Source organism: Scyliorhinus canicula, chromosome 11 (assembly GCF_902713615.1).
Source record: "Scyliorhinus canicula chromosome 11, sScyCan1.1, whole genome shotgun sequence".
Lineage (NCBI taxonomy): Eukaryota > Metazoa > Chordata > Chondrichthyes > Carcharhiniformes > Scyliorhinidae > Scyliorhinus > Scyliorhinus canicula.
In genome coordinates this window covers 36,579,519-36,599,586 of record NC_052156.1, presented here as the reverse complement: position 1 = coordinate 36,599,586, position 20,068 = coordinate 36,579,519, and the positions used below count along the sequence as shown (strand labels likewise).

Genomic DNA, 20,068 nt, shown 5'->3' with positions numbered 1-20,068 from the left:
TCGGGTGTTTGTACGACTGGAGGAAGTTAGAGAAACAGAGAGGAATCAATCAGGCAAATTTAAAAATAAATTCTGTTTTTAAAATACAGAAACTTACTAGGTACTCCAGAAACAAGTCGTAGAGGTCGCAACACACGAAAGGCTCGGAGGGCTTTGACATCAAAACCACCTGAATGTTTGCCACCAGAAGCTGCATTTCCATCGAGATTCTCTGCTTTGGTTAGTTGTTCCAGAACAACACTAAACAAGCTGAGACAAAATTGAAAGTTACGACATAGAATTAGTATATCTTCTATCAGTTTCTTTCTTGATTACAGTGTGGAATGGTATATCATTCCTGCATTTGTACTGCATGATAGATGTTTCATCGTCATTGCCATCTGAAAATACATTAAAAATAATGTCTTGGAGCACTTAAGACCTGTTTTCATTGTAAGTAATTTTCATATATGTAGATGAATTCAGCTAATAAACTGACAAAATAGTTTCGACACACACTTGTCAAATATAAAATATAAAGCATTATAACTTTTCATTCAATATCTTTTCAGACATAAAAGACTGAATGGGTCAGCAGTCAATTCTCTCACTGTAGCCATAAATGCAAAGTATCGAAAAGGTGGGGGATGTTTGTGACCCTGTTTGAGAAGCTGTTCGCCGCCGGGGGCGGGGGGTGAAAAAGGGGAAAGAATTTGTACGGACTGTATAGTTGATTGCGAGGAAGTTGTTGTAACCTGTTTTATTACATGTTTGTAATAAAATACATTTTCTTAAAAAAATAAATCCAAAGTATCCTGATAAAAACTATGAAGTATCTCTATATTGTAATCTTAATATTCCAATGTTTTAAAATGAAAATAGAACAACCAATACTACTTTATTGGTTAGTAGCATGCACAGTTTTTACACAAACCATCAAAAGCTCAAAATGGTCTCAATGAATAATTAATATGAACGATGATTTGCAGATTATAAAACCTTCTTGTGGTTGTAATTTATACTCTGCATTTTACACCGATTATTGCCAATAAGTGTCATATAGTTTGCTCTGTTTTCTAACAATAAAAAATGCCTGAGTAAAGAGAGGCTATATGCAAGCAGGTATTTTTTATGTGCTCAGTGTGGCCTGAGGATTCCTATTCCTCCAAGAATGAACTGATAAGTATTTTTTTTACAAAGGTTCAGACCGCAAGCAAGGCAACAAATCCTCCATCCACACACCGACCAGAGTGAATAACCTCATTGAACACAACTGTTCCCTTAACACTGCATACTCTCACCGTCTCCCAGGCTCGAAAAGAAGCAGTCACCCCCAGGAAGCGTGGAAAACGTGCAGGCCTGCAGGTGAGAGTGAAACAACGCGGCCCCAAAGCCCCTCTGCCTAGCTTACTCCAAGCTAATGTCCAATCTCTAGAAAACAAGCTAGACGAACTTAAAGCCGGACTCACTTTTCAAAAAGAACTAAGGGACTGCTGTGTGCTCTGTTTCACGGAGACATGGCTCACTGCTGCTTCATCGGACTGTGCCCGACAACCAGAGGGCTTCTCAATCCACCGAATGGACCGTACGGCGGCCTCAGGCAAGGCAAGGGGAGGTGGGGTCTGCCTCCGAATCAACACCTCCTGGTGCCTAGACGCAGCAACACTGGCGATTTTTTGCTCCCCGGACCTAGAATACCTGAATCTAAAAAAGCTGCCTTCCGCGGGAGTTCAGCTCCGTTATTCTGACGGCAGTTTACATCTCACCCCATGCAAATGTGAAAATCGCACTGGATTAAATATTTATCACCACAAATAGCCTTGAAACAAAACATCCCAAGGCCTTGTTCATTGTAGCTGGGGGCTTCAATCAGGCCAAGCTCAAGAGCGTACTACCAAGTTACCACCAACACGTCACCTGTTCCACCAGAGGCCCAAACATCCTGGACCACTGCTACACAAATATCAAACAAACAGAAATCCATCAAAGATGCCAAAAGACAGTACCGGACCAAGCTCGAGTCCCAGGCTAGCCACACGGATCCCTGCTGTCTATGGCAAGGTCTGCAAGACTTAACGGGCTACAAGATGAAGGCATGTAAAATCGTCGGCTCCAAGGCACCCCTCCCTAATGAGCTCAACGCATTCTATGCCTGCTTTGAGCAAGAGTTCAGCGAGAGCAAGCCCTCCACCCCAGAAGCCACGGTGAACTTGTATCTGAGATCACCACTGCAGAGTCAGAGCAGTCTTCTCGAAGGTCAACCCACGGAAAGCCACTGGCCCGGATGGGGTACCCGGACGAGCACTCAGGTCTTGCATGGATCAGCTGGCGGGGGTATTCGCAGACATCTTCAACCTCGCTTTACAACAATCTGAGGTCTCTATCTACTTCAAGAAGAAAACCATCATCCCTGTACCAAAAAAAAGTCAAGCAGCGTGCCTTAATGACTGTCGTCCAGTGGCTCTGACATCCATCATCATGAAGTCCTTCAAAAGATTAGCCATGGCACGAATCGACTCCAGCCTCCTGGAATGCCCTGATCCACTACAGTTTGCCTACCGCTGCAACAGGTCCACAGCAGACGCCATCTCCATGGCCCTGCACTCTACCCTGGAACACCTAGATAACAAAGACACCTATGTCAGACTCCTATTTATCGACTACAGCTCAGCCTTCAACACCATCATTCCTATGAAACTCATCTCCAAACTCTGTGGCCTTGGCCTCGTTCCTCCCTCTATGATTGGATCCTGAACTTTCTAACCCACAGGCCACAATCAGTAAAGATAGGCAACAACACCTCCTCCACGATCATCCTCAACACCGGTGGCCCACAAGACTGTGTCCTCAGCCCCCTACTATGCTCCTTATACACCTATGACTGTGTGGCCAAATTCCCCTCCAACTCGATTTTCAAATTTGCTGATGACACCACTGTAGTGGGTCGGATTTCAAACAATGACGAGACAGAGTACAGGAATGAGACAGAGAATCTGATGAACTGGTGCGACAACAATAATCTCTCCCTCAATGTCAACATAACGAAGGACATTGTCATTGACTTCAGGAAGCATAGTGGAGAACATGCCCCTGTCTACATCAATGGGAACGAAGTAGAAAGGGTCAAGAGCTTCAAGTTTTTAGGTGTACAGATCATCAACGACCTGTCCTGGTCCCCCCATGCCGACACTATAGTTAAGAAAGCCCACCAACGACTCTACTTTCTCAGAAGACTAAGAAAATTTGGCATGTCAGCTATGACCCTCACCAACTTCTACAGATGCACCATAGAAAGCATTCTTTCTGGGTATATCACCGCTTGGTATGGAGCCTGATCTGCCTAAGACTGCAGGAAATTACAAAAGGTCGTGAATGTAGCCCAGTCCATCACGCAAACCAGCCTCTCATCCATTGACTCTATCTATAATTCCCGCTGCCTCAGAAAGGCAGCCAGCATAATTAAGGACGCCACGCACCAAGGACATGCTCTCTTCCACCTTCTTCCATCAGGAAAAAGATACCAAAGTTTGAGGTCACATACCAACGGATTCGAGAGCAGCTTCTTCCCTATTGCCATCAGACTTTTCATCGAATTTACAATGCAGAAGGAGGCCATTCGGCCCATCGAATCTGCACTGGCTCTTGGGAAGAGCACCCTACCCAAGCCCACACCCCCACCCTATCCCCATAACCCAGTAACCTCACCCAACACTAAGGGCAATTTGGACACTAAGGGCAATTTGGCATGGCCAATCCACCTAACCTGCACATCTTTGGACTGTGGGAGGAAACCGGGGCACCTGGAGGAAACCCACACACACACGGAGAGAACGTGCAGACTCCGCACAGACAGTGACCCAAGCCGGGAATCGAACCTGGGACCCTGGAGCTGTGAAGCAATCGTGCTAACCACTATGCTACCGTGCTGCACCTTTTGAATGGACCTACCTCGTATTAAGTTGATCTTTTCTCTACACCTTGCTATAACTGTAACATTATATTCTGCAGTCTCTCCTTCCTTCTCTATGTATGGTATGCATTGTTTGTACAGCATGCAAGAAACAATACTTTTCACTGTATACTAATACATGTTGCAATAATAAATCTAATCTAATCAAAAACTAAAAAAGATTTTCTCTAGTCATGACGTTGGTTATTAACAAGCAGCTCGTGTAGCCTCCCTCAACTGTACAAATTGAAATGTATTTTACTCCGGGTCAAACATGGCATTGGTGCATTTGAAGTCAGGGCAAGGTTTTGAAGTTTCACAATAGCAGAGACAGGAGTGAACATTACAAGCCTGTATAGTGATCGGGGTATGGTGAGTCAAATAAGCAGCACCCTTCCCTACAGACAAGCCAATTTATTTCTGTGAGGAGAAATAAAGCCTATAGGACAATCCAGAAATCTTATCTATTCTTTAATTAGTGTCCAGACCCAGTGAAGAAGTACAAGTTGCAAATGATGTATCCACCAGAGGGAGCAATATTCACAGACAAATCCATTGAAAATCAGTGCCTTGACTTTTAGGTGAAGGGGTAGCAAGTATTTATTTTTTACGGCGAGAGGGGAAATAATGAGTTTTTAAAGGATAGATGAGGAAACAAGCAAATGGATTCATAACAAAGAAAATTACAGTACAGGAACAGGCCCTTCGGCTCTCCCAGCCTGCACCGATAAAATGGAATAAAAAATGATAATTAGGTGATATCTTATCAAATATTAGTAATGGTGCAGCTACCTGTACACTAGTTTTTTTTGGTATAGACATAAAAATAGACATAGATTTACAGGCAGAAGGACGCATTCAACCCATTGAATCTGCACGGGCCATTGGAAAGAGCACCCCACTCAAGCCCATACCTCCACCCTATCCCAGTAACCCCGTAACCCACATAACTTTTTTGGACACTAGGGGCAATTTTGCATGTCCAATCCACCTGACCTGCACATCTTTGGACTGTGGGAAGAAACCGGAGCACCCGGAGGAAACCCACACAGACACGAGGAGAACGTGCAGACTCCGCAAAGACAGTGACCCAAGCCGGGAATCGAACCTGGGACCCTGGAGCTGTGAAGCAACGGTGCTAACCACTGTACTGCCATGCCACCCATGTATCTCTCATGTTTTTATTTACAAGACATTTTAGCCACTATTTATAGCTAAAATGTGGAATAAAATTATCACATATCATTACTTTCATTGTTTTACTTGCGGATTCTAGCTGCCTGCAACCAACCCGAGTGGAGCAGAGGACAAGGCAGGATTTTAGCACAGGAGATTTTAGTTATATATAACCGATCCATTACTGAAAAAGTCTTATCCTGACAATTGGTAGCTCTGCCTTACAATCTTAAAATGATGAAAAGGAAATAAAATGGAGTCTGGAATCTGAAATAAAAATAGAAAATGTTGGAAATACTCAGCGGGTCTGTTCTTCGAGCAGTTCTCTGAGAAAGAGAGAGATTGAAAGTGGCACGATGGCACAGTGGTTTGCATTGCTGCCTCACAGCGCCAGGGAACCCAGGTTCAATTCCTTGGGTCACTGTCTGTGCGGAGTCTGCACGTTCTCCTCGTGTCTGCGTGAGTTTCCTCCGGGTGCTCCTGTTTCTTCTCGCAGTCCAAAGATGTGCAGGTTACGTGGATTGGCTGTGATAAATTGCCCTTTAGTGTCCAGGGATCTGCAGGTTAGGTGAGGGTGTTAAGGGGATAATGCAGAATGGACATGGGTAGAGTTCAGGTTCAGTGCAGACTCAATGCACCGAATAGCCTCCTTCTGCACTGTAGGGATTCTGTGAACCTTTGATCAAAACTAGAAAAAGTTAAATATGTAACAGGTTTTAAGTATGTAGAGGGAAAGGAGAGAACAAAATGGAAGGTCTGTGCTCGAGTGGAAGACTTGGGGATTAATAACAAAAGGTCGTTCAAGACAAAAGTGATTGGTTATGGGACAAAAGATAGTTCTGGGCAGAACTGTCATCCAAAAACAAAGCAATTAACAATACACAGAGAAACAAAACAAAATAAGGACACAGATTATAATCTGAAATTAAGAACCCAATGGTTAATCCAGAGGATTGTAAAGTATCATGTCAAAAAATAAAGTGCTGTTCCTCAAGCTTACATTGAGCTCCATGAGAACAGTTCAGGAAGCCAAGGACAGATGGGTTAAAAGGGAAGTTGAATGGAGAATTTTAACTAGGTTTGTGTAACTGATCTATAACTGAAAAGTCATAGACACTGACCTTTTAAGTGGGCACAGCCATGTAAATTTGATGTACGAACCAATTTTAACACAGCCCACCTTGCAGAAAGGTTACATTGGAGAAGTTAAAACATTCATCACTTACCACACCTTATTGTTGGGAGCATATTTACTACGATTTTTAGATGTGTGTACCATGGGCACAACTGAATCAAGTGGAAATCTGATTACTGCATGCAAACAGGGGTTGTATAACATACACAATACCCTGATTTTACTTGGAAGGATAACTGTGTGCCACACTGAAATGGCCTAGCAAACCACTCAGTTGCATTCAACCGCTACGAAAACACAAAAAAGGAATGAAACCGGACAGACCACCCAGGGATGGGAAACTACAACAGCAAATCGACCATGCAAAGTCCTCCTTACTAACATCTGGGGGCCTGCGTCAAAGTTGGGACAGCTGTTTCACAGATTAGTCAAGCAGCAGCCTGACATAGTCATACTGACAGTATCATACCTCACAGACAATGTCCCAGACACCACTATCACCATTTCTGGGTATGTGTATGCACAGTGGTATGCAGTTGGGAGGGAGTTATCCTTGGAGTCCTCAACATCGACTCTGAACCCCATGAAGTCTAATGGTTTCAGGTTAAACATGGGCAAGGAAACATCCTGCTAATTACCATGCACCATCAGCTGATGAATTAGTACTCCTCCATGTTGAAAACCACTTGGTGAAAGCACTGAGGGTGGCAAGGGTGCACAATATGCTCTGAGTGGGGGACGTCTTGTTCTATCACCAAGAGTGGCTCAGTAGTACCACCACAGACTGAGCTGGCTGGGTCCTAAAGGACATAGCTGCTAGACTGGCACTGAGAAGCTGGTGAGGGAAACAACAAGAGGGAAACCATACTGGGCCTCATCCTCACCAACCTGTCTGCTGCAGATGCACATGTCCAGGAAAGTATTGGCAGAAGTCCATGTGGAGGGAAAATCACATCTTCACAGTGAGGATACCCTCCATCATGTTGCGTGGCACTACCATCCCCACTCCCCACCCTTCTCCTAACCCCCCACCCCTCCCCTCTCCCAGCCCCCCTCCCACCCCAAACACTGGGGTAGCAGCCAAATTCAAAGATAGCTACTCAGCTCCTCGGATCTCCACAGTAGCCAGTTTGCTAGCCTCATGGTTTAAAATAGGTCTACAGAATGGCACCCGTGAGACCGCTTGTTCGGGGGGCGGTTACATCATGCAAGGCTGTTCAATAGGGGGACCTTCTCTTTAATGGGATGGGGATAGGTCTTAATTTGTGATTATTGGTTTCTTGCCATGCCACGGCAGGATCCAAATTTTGCCAATGGGAGCTGGCTGGTTAGACCAGAAACCAATCAGTGCCCGCATGGTTCCCTGTTTCGGCCTCACCCGCTGTCTAACCAGCGCGCTTGTTCTCGTGCCCGGCGCGATGCAGCCTGCAGATTGTGCCTGTAGTTACTGTTGTAATGAAGGAAATACAACAGCCAATTTGTGCATAGCAAGTTCCCACAACCAACAAGTTATTAATCATCAAACAACATTAACTCCTGCCAAAGTAAGACAGCCACCACACTTAGCCACACATGCCATCAATTACAGTAGACATTGAGCCATTTGGAAGCAGTTCACCCAGTTTCTGAGCCCCGTGACCGGTGAGCAGTCAGGGTGTGGCCTCCTGAGGGAGGCTTCAGATTCTGGCAATCAGGGTATGGGAGGCTTCTGATTCAGCCAGTGATGGTCCCAATTCTGTTTGGAACTCGGGGGCTTGTTTCTTCCAGCACAGCACATATAAGCATATGGGCATGCACTTAATTATGGAATATGCACTTAATTACACACCATCCCTTCCAGACCACTGAAATATAATGCCATGACAAGATGGGGTGGAATTCTCCCATCCTGGGACTAAGTCCTGTGGTGGGAGGGGAACATGGATCGTTTCCTGCTGCAGAGGTTAACTTCAAACTCATTAATTATGCAACTGGGTGTTTTGTGCCATATTCAGTGGTGGAATAGGCCTAATGGCATCATCTGCCATCCTATCCGGCAGCATACTGAAAAATTGGATAACCCACAATTGAAGAGGGTGAACCTCCTGAAAATGAAGATGGATCTTGGGGAGCACTCCGAGGCCAGAAGATGGACCTCCTGAGAAAGAATATGGATCTGCAGGAACGTTCAGAGACTGGAAGATGGACTCACTCTAGGACACCTAGAAGATCCACGAACAGGTCCTCCTCACACCCACTGCTGTGGTGGCCTGGGGTCCGGGGTTTCTGGCAGTTTCCATCCTGAGTTCCAGAAACAGGCTCAGGCATATGTTCAGGTGAGTCCCCTCATCTGTATGCCATGTTGCTCCAGATGTGTTTCCCACCAGAGTGTTTTCCCGCTGGTGCTGCGGAGAATCAGGAATGGGTGGTTGGGCCTTCATTTGCATCCCATTAGTGGGAGACAAATGAGTTTCACGCTGGTCTCCAGCATGTTTCCTAATCCACCATGGCGGGCAACCGCAGAAGACCCCATGGGAAATTAACGCTGGTGTTAAAACAATTTTTGGGTCTTCTGCTGAATTCTCCACCCCCCCCCCCCCCCAACTGCCTCTCTCCTCTCCCCACTGAACGCAGCAGGGGCATTTGAGAATTCCACCCATGGTTCACTGGAAGAGATGTGCCTTAAAATAATAGAGGAAAAAGGCAAGAAAAATGTTAAGGAAATCAAATGGAATACAGAAATGGGAGCCCTGACAAAATCTGCTGTCTGAATCACGAATGTACAGGATGTAATTATGAACAGATTGTAATTGTTTATTGTGAGGGAAATTGATTACAAAGGTAGGGTGTTTATGCTTCATTTGTAAATTGCAGTTGTGAGACCACATCTGGAATATTGTGTTCAGAACTGGTCTCCTTAGTTAAGGAAAGATGTAAAAGCATAAAGTAATTCAGAGAAGGGACTTCTGGTGGTGGCATGTCGGGGGAGAGTCGCACGTTGGGTGGCTCCTGCTCGAGGCTTGTTTTTTGGAGTTTAATGCCCGGTCCCAGGGGCAATTATTTGATGATCAAGTGGGGGAAGGCATAAGGAAAGTGGATAATGTTGAGAAATCAGAAGATAGTCGTCGTGAAGAAGGGAGGGAGTGCAGGTTCACTGTTGAGTGAAAGGGCTAGCCCGGGAGCTGGCAAGATGGCGGAAGCTTGGTCTCTGGATGGGGCCGCACTGCCTACGGCAGAAGAGATGATTGAGGTGATGGCCTTGGAGTTGGAGAAGCAGATCGCAAAGCACATGGAGGTGTTGAGGAAGGAGATGACAGTGACGTTGAAGGCGTTGGTAGAGGAGGCAATTGCCCCGGTGAAGGTGGCTGTGTCGAAGGCATCGGCCGAGGTGCGGGAGCAGGGTGAGAAAGTGAAGGAAGTGGAGGAGCCATGTCACGGCACAGTGATCAGCTCACCTCAATGGGGAAGGAGCTGCAGAGGTTGGACAAGACCAACAAAGTTGGAGGACTTGGAAAATCGTTTTGAGACGGCAAAATTTGAGGATTGTGGGCCTGCCCGAGGGGGTGGAGGGGCCGAGACCGATGGAGTACTTTGCCGAGCTGTTGGCGGAGTTGGTAAGTGAGGGAGAGGATCTCTCTCGGTATGAATTCGACCGGGCTCATAGGTCATTGAGGCCTAAACTGAAAGCGAATGAGCCGCCAAGAGCAGTGATTATTTGCTTCCACAGGTATCATGTGAAAGAGAAGGTCCTAAATTGGACGAAGCAGAAGTGGGAGGTGCAGTGGGCTGGTGCTGGTGTATGCATTTACCAGGACTTAACGGTGGAACTGGCAAAATGGTGAGCAGCTTTCGGCCGAGTAAAGATGGTACTGTATAACAATGGGGTGCGGTTTGGTGTGGTGACATGGCGTACCTAGCGAAGTTGAGGGTGACTTTTTAAATTGAGACGATGGAGGCGGCGGAGGCGTTTGTGAAGGCGGAATGCTTGGGGCAGATATGAGGAGTGGGACTGAAGATTGGTCATGGACCATGAGGAGGGGAATTGGAAGAGTGTATATAATATATAGATGTTTTATATTTTTACTTCATGCTGTTATATGGGTTAAGTTTTGTCTTTGTTTTTGTAGTGATGTTTTATTCTGAGATTTTTTTCTGATATGTTGCATGGGACATGTTGGGTTTAGGGGGGCATGTTTTTTCTGGTTGTTTTCCAGGGACTGGGCAGGGGGAAGGGGGCCTGGCAGGGGTCCCGCAGTAGCAATTTCAGTTAGCTAGTGAACGGAGGTGTAGGGGGAGGGGCTGCGGACATTGGAGCCTGGTGAGCAAGTTTCAATGGGCCGAGGAGGTGTGAAAAGGGAGAGGAGGGGATCGATACTGGATGAGGTGTTTTCACGAGGAGGCGGATGGGGGATTCTGGGAGGGGGGATTCTGGGAGGGGGAGGGGTTCGATAGTAACAATGGATGGAGGCCATGCATTCACCTGCACATGCATGGCCTTTGCAGGGAATGCAGCCTTCAAATAATCTGTTACGGTCTTGGTTCAGGGATAAATATTGGCCAGGATACCAGGGATAATTCCCTGCTCTTCGTTGAAGTATTGTAGGATATTTTGTGTAAATCTGAGAGAGCAGACAAGCCTTGGTTTAATGTCTCATCTAATGACAACACTTCTGACAGTGTAGACTCCCTCGGTATTGCACTGGAATGCCAGTCTAGATTTATGTACTCAATTCTCTGGATTGGGACTTGAACCCAGAACCTTCTGATTCAAAGGTGAATGTGTGACTAACAGAGCCACATGTGACATCCATATTATGCAGACTGGAACCAAAGAGCTGCATCGGGACATCTATTTGCTATGTGTATCTCAGTGTCAGCATGATATTAAAGCCCCATCCTTGAAATAAACTAGACCACCTGTCATGAAAAACAATTGTGAATTCCCTGTACACCTGCTTCTTCCATGTCTGGAGATGAAGCAAACCCAACATTTTCAATTTGCTCATTTGCTACTGGGGCAAGCCTACAGCTCTGCTGAGCACTTACAGGAAACACAAGTGGCTAGCACTGTGGCTTCACAGCGTCAGGGTCCCAGGCTCGATTCCCTGCTGGGTCACTGTCTGTGCGTCGTCTGCACGCTCTCCCCGTGCCTGCGTGGGTTTCCTCTGGGTGCTCCGGTTTCCTCCCACAGTCCAAAAATGTGCAGGTTAGGTGGATTGGCCATGATAAATTGCCCTCAGTGGCCAAAAGGGTTAGGAGGGGTTATTGGGTTACGGGGATAGGGTGGAAGTGAGGGCTTAAGTGGGTCGGTGCAGTCTCGATGGGCCGATTGGCTTCCTTCTGCACTGTATGTTCTATGTTCTATTACCTTAATTTTGCTTTATAATATTTGGTGAGTTGTTTTATTACATTGAAAGCACTATGTAAACATTTCTTGTTGTTGTTTTCACATGATTAAAATCATCAGAAATTTTAACATTGCTTTGATGTTAAGCGATGGATTTTCAAAGACTCTGCACACCTTTAAACATGGCAATTGTGATCTGGATGTGCAAGCCCTGCCAGCATTTCTAATAGATCCAGTTTTTGCCAGAAAGGGAAAGGGGTGGGAATCACACAGGTAGGAAATCTGAACTGAGCAGGACCATTTGAATTTAGCACTGAGTTCAAACAGACCCCATTTTGGCTGGTCCAAGAGCCTAAGCCCAGAGTGCAGTAGTCACAACTTGATGGAGAAGGTGTAAGCCTTCTCTTGAAGGGCAGATAGCTTCTGTTTAAGTGTCATTATCTTAGATTTTTAAAATCCCCTGCTCTTTAAACGTGAGAAAAATCGGCTGAAGCTATCAGAAAGAGGCCAAAATTATACTGATTGCTGGCGTAGATTAGGAAAGGAAGCAGTATTGATATCACACAAAAAATTGGTAGAGTTCTTTGTTGACAAGTCCCAAAGACTACTATGTCACTATGAATGCTTGACTGGGTCTCAAAGGTTATGAATACCTCACCAGGGGCTCATGAGTTCACAGTTTGATTGAAATAGGTTGTTAAAGCACTAGCTGTCTTTGATATGGTGCCTGAATGAATATTTAATTGTTTTTGTCAAAGATTGAAGATATCAGGATATTTATAATCTTTGAATGGGTTTCATAAATGGGCGATTTTTTACTATCAAATGTGTACCAGTGTGAATTATATTAAGTATTGTTAGAATGTTATTTTTAAGCATCTGCGCATTGCTCCTGAAGTCTGTTCATGGGGATATTGGATTAGTGTCCATGGAAGTGACACAGGGAATGAATGAGGGCATAAGTTGGCGATGGAGGGTATGAAGGGCGATGACCATGAGTGGGGACATGAGTAGGCATTGAGGAGCCATGGGGTAATGGGTGGGGTGTGAGGGGGAGAGGGCCAGTAGGACGAGCAGTTTCTAAAACAACTTGGACAAAGTCCCAGAGAAGAGAGATGGCCTTCTAACCAGCCTCCTTTAGCACTTGCTTGCCTCCATGACCATCTAGGATCTGCTCCCGGAATTAACATATCTGACCTGAACTCTGCCTCCCTGGAGCGAAAGCTGGGTCTAATGGGGCTCTTTAAACCCAGGCAGGTCTGCCGAGTCATGACATTTCCCAACTGAAGCTCCCTGGCTCTGGAGCAAAAAATCTGGCCCTTCATTTACTGGAGCTAATTTTATCCCAAGGGCCAACTACTCCAAGCACAGATTTGGCAAATGTACAAATTTGAACCTGTCAAATCATGGTTAGCAGCACTGGGTTAAACAATGAAAGCAATGAGCATGCTGAGTTCTATGGAGATTTTGTTATATGAGATAATTATCATGAAATCATGTTTGGACTGTCACGCAAACCTACCTAGTGCATGGGCAATTTTCTTTTCAATGACATTTTCTTACAGCTGCCACAGTTTATTTTTGATGTGGAGATGCCGGTGTTGGACTGGGGTGGATGGGCACAGTAAGAAGACATACAACACCAGTTTAAAGTCCGACAGGTTTGTTTTGAATCACTAGCTTTCGGAGCACAGCTCCTTCATCAGGTGAGTAGCCTGATGAAGGAGCTGTGCTCCGAAAGCTATTAATTCAAAACAAACCTATCGGACTTTAACCAGGTGCTGTAAGACTTTTTAGAGTTTATTTTGGCACACTTGATGCTGCCATGATCTGATTTTTTTTGAACAGGACACGTACCTATTATTAAAACACTTTTATGTGGTGGTGCAATTTTCTCATATTCCAATATTATTCTGTCACACCCAAGTGTTGTCACTGAGAAATATCACATTGGTGTCCTCAACTTACATATGCACCATTTCAATTAATTTATATTAAGGAATACAAATTTTCTATGGAGTAAATACCATTGCAGAGTGCACATACATAGTTTCAATCAATTAATTCCGAATCATGCAATTTTCCTGCAGAGATAAGTACATCTAATTAGATGGTAAGTAATCAATCTATAGACCAGCATAATGAATGTGCAATAAGCACTGAGGTGACTTCTTATGAAACAATTATTTGCTTATCAAAATTTGAAATAAAATTATTTTGAAAGCTCCTTATTTAAATAAAAGTGAACCAAATAATAGAATCACAGAATAGTACAGTACAGGAAGCCATTCAGTCCATTGAGTTTGCACTAGCTCATTCATGATGGAAATGTGACTATCAGGTTCGTGGACTGAGGCTTTTCCACCTCCAGGCAAACTTCCCAGAGGTGGTTCATCAATGATGGTGACTACCCACCAAGCATTAGTACGTAGCCAATAACTAGCAATTAGGAGGCTGTTGACGGGGACATGGAGGATTCCGCACCTTCCTGGCATCAAAACTGTCTCCCATTCAATTCTGAGTCCGGTAGCTACGTTGAAGCAGCCTCCTGGTGCAAGGCTAAGAAGCAATTTCATCTAGGTTCCATGACCCAATAATGGAGCTACATAAAGGAAATTGTGTGCCTGAATCTTTCCCGATTCTTCCAAGGGGGTTTCCCTTCCCATCTGATGGGTGGACCCACTTCAGCCCTCATCAGTTTTGAATTTCATAGATGCTTTTGAATGAGTCTCCATTTTGAAACTCCCTTGCCCTCTCCTTGCTGACTGAACAGCACCCACCTCATTCAGGGTCTCGGATTTAGCCTGCAGCCTCAGGATCCTATCCACATTTCTAAATTGGATGGACTCCTGGAGACAGCTTCTTAATTGGCCTAATATACTCAGATAAAATAACCAGGGTTAATATGCCAGATGTTAGCTTTCTTGGTACGCAAAAAAAGCTCATGGCTAAAGGGCCTGAAAAATTGCATTGTTTAACATCATTGTCATTCATCCGACTAAGAAGGCCTTGGAGGCCAATTGCACTTCCAAACAAATTTGTAATATTTAGACTATAAATAAAGAAATAATACAGGCCAATGCCAAGCATAAAAATCTAATTTTATAAAAGGTTCTGGTTTAACTGCAACGGTACAACGGAACTGTGATCTGTCTCAAAGCATAATTTTCTTATGGACAAAATTGCCAGATCAGCAGCATTCAACACCAGAACATGCTGAGTACTTCAGACATTTTGTGGTTGCTTTGCAGCAACATTCAGGGCATTTAACTCTTCCGGTCTTCAGACTCCTAACCGTTTGTTAATTTTCTTGCATCTAGCACTGTTGAACAAAACATTTCCTGCTCTCTTGGGAGCTTAACTCTAAACTAGTCCAGAAGGATGGGATGAAATTCTCCTTGTTTTTATCACTGTAAATGTCCTAAATGAAATGCTTATGAAGACAATTGTATTGGTACAGATATCTGTTGCTGGCATTAAGCCAGAAATTGTAATGAGATTGTCAGGAAATCCTCTCGATTGAACCTCACTGAATGTGTGATTTTTTTTAGACTAATGTCTTACACAAGGCCTTGAACTACATTTAGTTAGTGGGTCATTGGAAAAGCGCAGCGGTTTGCTTTCGCTGAAGTTCAGTCTCTGAATGATGGAGAGTTGGAATTGCTCTGGTTTGTTGAAAATTAAAAATATGCCTAGTTAATATATCTAAATGTCGCCACTGTCCCAGAGGACCATAGGCTGCTGTCCCTTTTGAGAGCTGACTGGTGGTGATTCAACCCGAGGGTCACACACCTCAGGCGAGGGCAAGGTTGAGAAGACGGGGCCTTCATGAATAACCTCAGCTGATACCAGAATTGAACCCATTCTGTTGGCATCATGAACCAGCCGTCCAGCCAACTGAACTAACTGACCACCAAGTTAATAAATGTACAATTAGCTTGAAATAGGTAGAGAATCCTGAGGTTCTGGGAGTGAGGGTGTCCCCCCTAGTCCAGAGATGGTGATATTTGGTGTATCGGAAGACCTGGGAGTGCAGTGGGGGAGAGAGGCCGATGTATTGGCCTTTGCCTCCCTGATAGCCTGGAGACAGATTTTGTTATGTTGGAGGGATTCGGAGACGCTGAACGCAGTAGTGTGGGTGAGCGACCTGGCAGAATTCCTGCGGTAGAGAAGATCAAGCTTGTTTTGCGGGGGTCAGTAGAAGCATTAACTTGGAGGTGAAAACCGTTTATTGATTTCTTCAAGGAGGATTGCGGGGTCAGCGAGGGGGGCAGGGGGCTTTCGTGGGGAGTAAGAGGGCTAAAAAGTAGAAGGCGGGACGTGGTTGAGGGTCAGTGTCAGGGGGGCTGGAGGGTTAGGGTTGTTTGTTGAGTTGATGTGATGTTCTTCTGATACTCTTTGGTTGTTCTTTTGATATTTTGTATATTTATATGTTGTTGAAAAGCCTTGAATACAATTATTTTATCAAAGAAATAGGTGGAAGATTAAATTAATGCAGTAAATTACATTTTACTGGCTTGAGATTAATTTCACTGTAAACAAAACTACCAAAAGGAGACATTTTACTGAATCATCCTGTGGTTCAAGAGACTGTGAACGAAGTAGAACAGCCACGCTGGGTGGCGGCCTCATAAACAACTCTTGAATATAAATAACTGATTACTGGAAAATAAGAACAATGAGGCTATTGAATGCATTTGACCAGTGGTGGGATGTCTCAAGGGAGACAGCACATAAAAATACTGTAAGGGTATAATAGATCAAGGACAGAAAGTATATGCAATGGCTATCAAAATATGGAAGATGAAAGGCAACAAAAGGGTTGTCTCATCTCCTGCTTTGAATAAAGAACTCGATGTGCCATTATACGCCTTGCATTAAAGGAGAACTTCTCGAGAACAAATAATGTTGTCAATATTGAATCTTAGGGAAAACAGTATAAAGGAAAAGTTTTTGAAAGATTCCAGTACTCTGGAAGCTCTTGAGGGTGCATTCTTACTCATTTTTGTCTTCGGAAGGTGGGAAGACTTTTGAGATGACATAAGACACTGGGAAGTAAAGAGAAAAAGAGTTGCAGCTTTAGCTGTGCAAATTGGTGTTGGGCAAGGGGGTTACCTCCTTTGTGGCCACTGCTTGAATCTGGAACTGCTGGGGCTATAGAGTTGTTGGCTATGTGATTGTACGTCAGCTCTCTGAGACAGGACTTCCTCCCCAGGTTGGGACGGAAGTCTCGTCCTTAGCTAATTAATGCGGCACCAAAGGTTAAATGATCGTGGAGCAGTCGGTATCAGCTGCGATGTGTTCCCCACCAACTCTTCGGGAGGTGGGCAGGAAACCCTGACGTCCAAAAATCCTGTCCATTATGTCAAATCATTCTCAGATATTAGCACTAAGAATGATAAGGGACTCTGCCATAACCCCTCACATCTGTTTCAGGTCCACTGAGATCATCCTCATTGAATACATAGGAGTGTTATTTTCACCTAGCATCCTTATTTTTGGAGCAGGACCCCAGAGATCTGAGTCTGCAGGCTCAAGAGACAAAGACAGATTTCTACAATGTCTCTGCCACTGTCAGATTCTAGTTTCCAACTGTGAAAGGCTCCTACTTCCTGATCTGCATTGTAAATATTGATGTCTATTCTTCTGGCCCTTATTGGTGTCCACACCATGAATATTGCCTGTTTACTCTGGCACAACCACCAGTCTTTATAGCCTGCTGCTGCACTGGGTCTCAATTCTTCTCCAGCTATTTTCTAATTTCCCACCAATGTAGGAAACATTTATGCCCATTTGAGTGACCGAACAATCTCATCCACTTCAATGTTTTAACTCAGGTTTGATTCAGATAGTTTACGCACCTAACTACGTTCAAATTAGTTTGCCACGCACATAAGCACAGTCAGCATGAGATAGAAATTCCACCAACAATGGTTCAAACAATGCAATAGAGTCATCCACGTGCCGTGCTCATTAAATACGTTGGGTGCGATTTAATGGAAAAGTTTCTAAGTGTGGTAGGGAGCGGAAACTGCGTGAGCTTCCCAACACTCGGCCCAGCGGGGCTGTCACCGCTATAAAACATTAATTGGACCACTTAATGAGACCCCAAGGGCTTCGCACTGCAAATGACTGTCCTGCATGCTGATTTGCAGGGACTACGTTCGCCAGCCCCCTTCTAACAAGGGAGAGCAACATTTAAACCGTTCCTGCACATTCAACTTCACACAGCTCGCAGTCATGCACCAAGGAGACCAGCCCCACGATTCGGCGATGCCAACCTGAACAGACTGTCGGATGCGGTCCAAGCCAGATAGTATGCCCTATTTCCCTCGAGGGTCTCGGAGGGTCAGCCACAGGGCAGCCAGTGTCACCTGGGAGGAAATGGCAGCGCCCGTCAGCTCGAGGAGCGTCAACAGGAAAACTGGAACCCAGTGCTACAAGGAGGTCAACGACCTCCACCAGGCCACATGGGTAGGTTGGCACTGGCCCCACCCCCCCAAGCATGTGCCTGGCACCGCCCTCGCCCAGCACCGTTCCATGCCCCATCCCATGCCGCCACTCCCAAACACCCCACCCCCACCATACTCCCTATCTCCCCATACTCCACATAAGCCCAATCTCACCCCCACCAAAACCCCCATCCCTCACCCCTCAATGAACAATGCATGTGCAGCTCACGAGCCCCCTCTGTGTCCCTGCAGGAAAAGTTGGCCCACAACAGACAGGAGTGAGCCCAGACGGGTGGCGGGGTGCCAGACATCACAGTCCTCACTCCCTATGAGAAACAGGCCCTGGAGGTCACAGGGGTGGCCGAGGACAGATCTGTCACTGAGGTAGAGGTCGGCGCACGGTGCAGAGGTGAGAGAGCAGGAGGCTGAGCGAAGGGGGGGGGGGGGGGGGAGGAAATGGAGGCTGAGGCTATGTCATATGTGAAACAGGCAAGGATGAGGGCCTCCCTGGCCCTACAGCCCTGCAGGATCCTTGCCACTTCCACCTGTCCTCCATCCTCCGGCTGGCCCTTTGAGTCCTCCCCAGGCTTGCCCTCCTGCTCTTCCGGGTCCGGCGCCTCTTCGTCCTCCTCCTCTTCCTCTAAGGCGGCCAAATGTTCCTCCCCCTCCACTTCCAGCATGCCGAGGGCACAGCAGACCACCATAAAGCGGGCAAACCTTCTGGGGGTGTACTGCAGTGCACCAGCAGAATGGTCGAGACATCAAAACTGCATTTGAGGAGTTTGATGCAGAGCTAAATGACGGCCCGGGTGGCCGCATGGGCCTCATTGTATCGGGTCTCCGCATCGGTCACTGGCCTCCGTACTGGCGTCATTAGCCAGGTCCTCAGCGGGTACATCTTATTCCCCAAGAACCAACCAGCCATTCTGGGTGGTCCTCAAAGAGGCTGAGGTTATCCAATGGCCCCAGGATGTAGCTGTTGTGCACACTCTCTGGGAAGCGGCACACACGTGCCTGATCTTCATGTGGTGGTCTCACATGAGCTGGACATTCAGGGAGTGGAACACCTTCCTGTTGATGTAGGGCATTCCCAGTGAGCGCAAGGTGACATGCATGCCATCCACTACTCCCTGGTCCTGGGACATCCCAACAATGGCGGAGAATCCTGCTGCCCGGGCATCCTGTTGAACCTGGTCTACATAATTTGCTGCCCAGGCAAACTGAACATCTGTGTCCTCACGGATGCACTTGTGGGCTGTAGCTTGTGAGATGCAGCACAAGTCCCCGCTCGAGCCCTGGAAGAATCCTGAGGCGTAAAAGTTCAGGGCTGTGGTCGCTTTGATGGCCATGGGGAGAGGGTATCCTCCTCCACGTAGTGCAATCTCCGCAAGGATGTGGCACAGGTGCTGCACTGTCCCCTTGTTGAGGCAAAGCCTCCTGTGGCACACGCTGTCCGTCATCTGTTCGAAAGACCAGCGATACTTGTGTACCTTGGGCCCTCGTCGGCCTACCCCTCTGGTCCCTCCCTGGCCTGAAGGGTGGCCGGGTTCTCAAAATGTAAGGCGGGGCCCTGCACATGGCCACCGCGTTGAGCTACTGCCGCCACCTTCTCCGGCATCTGGCCACCTGGCCTGCCAGCAGCACCACAAGGGCAGCTTCCATGGGGTCCAAGTTATCATCCATTCCATGGAATATCTGTAAGGAATTGAAAAGAGTTAACACTGACAACCAGTGGTGTCTAAAATAAAAGCTAATTACTGCGGATGTTGGAATCTGAAACCAAAAGAGAAAATACTGGAAAATCTCAGCAGGTCTGGCAGCATCTGTAAGGAGAGAAAAGAGCTAACGTTTCGAGTCCAGATGACGTTTTGTCAAAGCTGATAAAGGGTCATCTGGACTCAAAATGTTATTCATTTTCTTTCCTTACAGATGCTACCAGACCTGCTGCGATTTTCCAGTATTTCCTCTTTTGGAGCCAGTGGGGCTTTCACCCCGGGACCATCCAATCCTCCATTGCTCCCTCCCCCTCCACCCTCTTCTCCACACCCGCT

The 20,068-nt window shown here is 46.1% G+C and overlaps 1 protein-coding gene across 1 annotated transcript in view; it reads right to left on the bottom strand.

Moving 5' to 3' along the window:
* LOC119973643 (voltage-dependent L-type calcium channel subunit alpha-1D-like) overlaps positions 1–20,068 on the bottom strand; it is an 863,992-nt gene that overhangs the window by 457,330 nt on the left and 386,594 nt on the right. Inside the window, exon 5 of the mRNA XM_038812023.1 lies at positions 98–249. Within this exon, the coding sequence (XP_038667951.1) occupies positions 98–249 (152 nt within the window). The remainder of the gene's footprint in view (positions 1–97; positions 250–20,068) is intronic.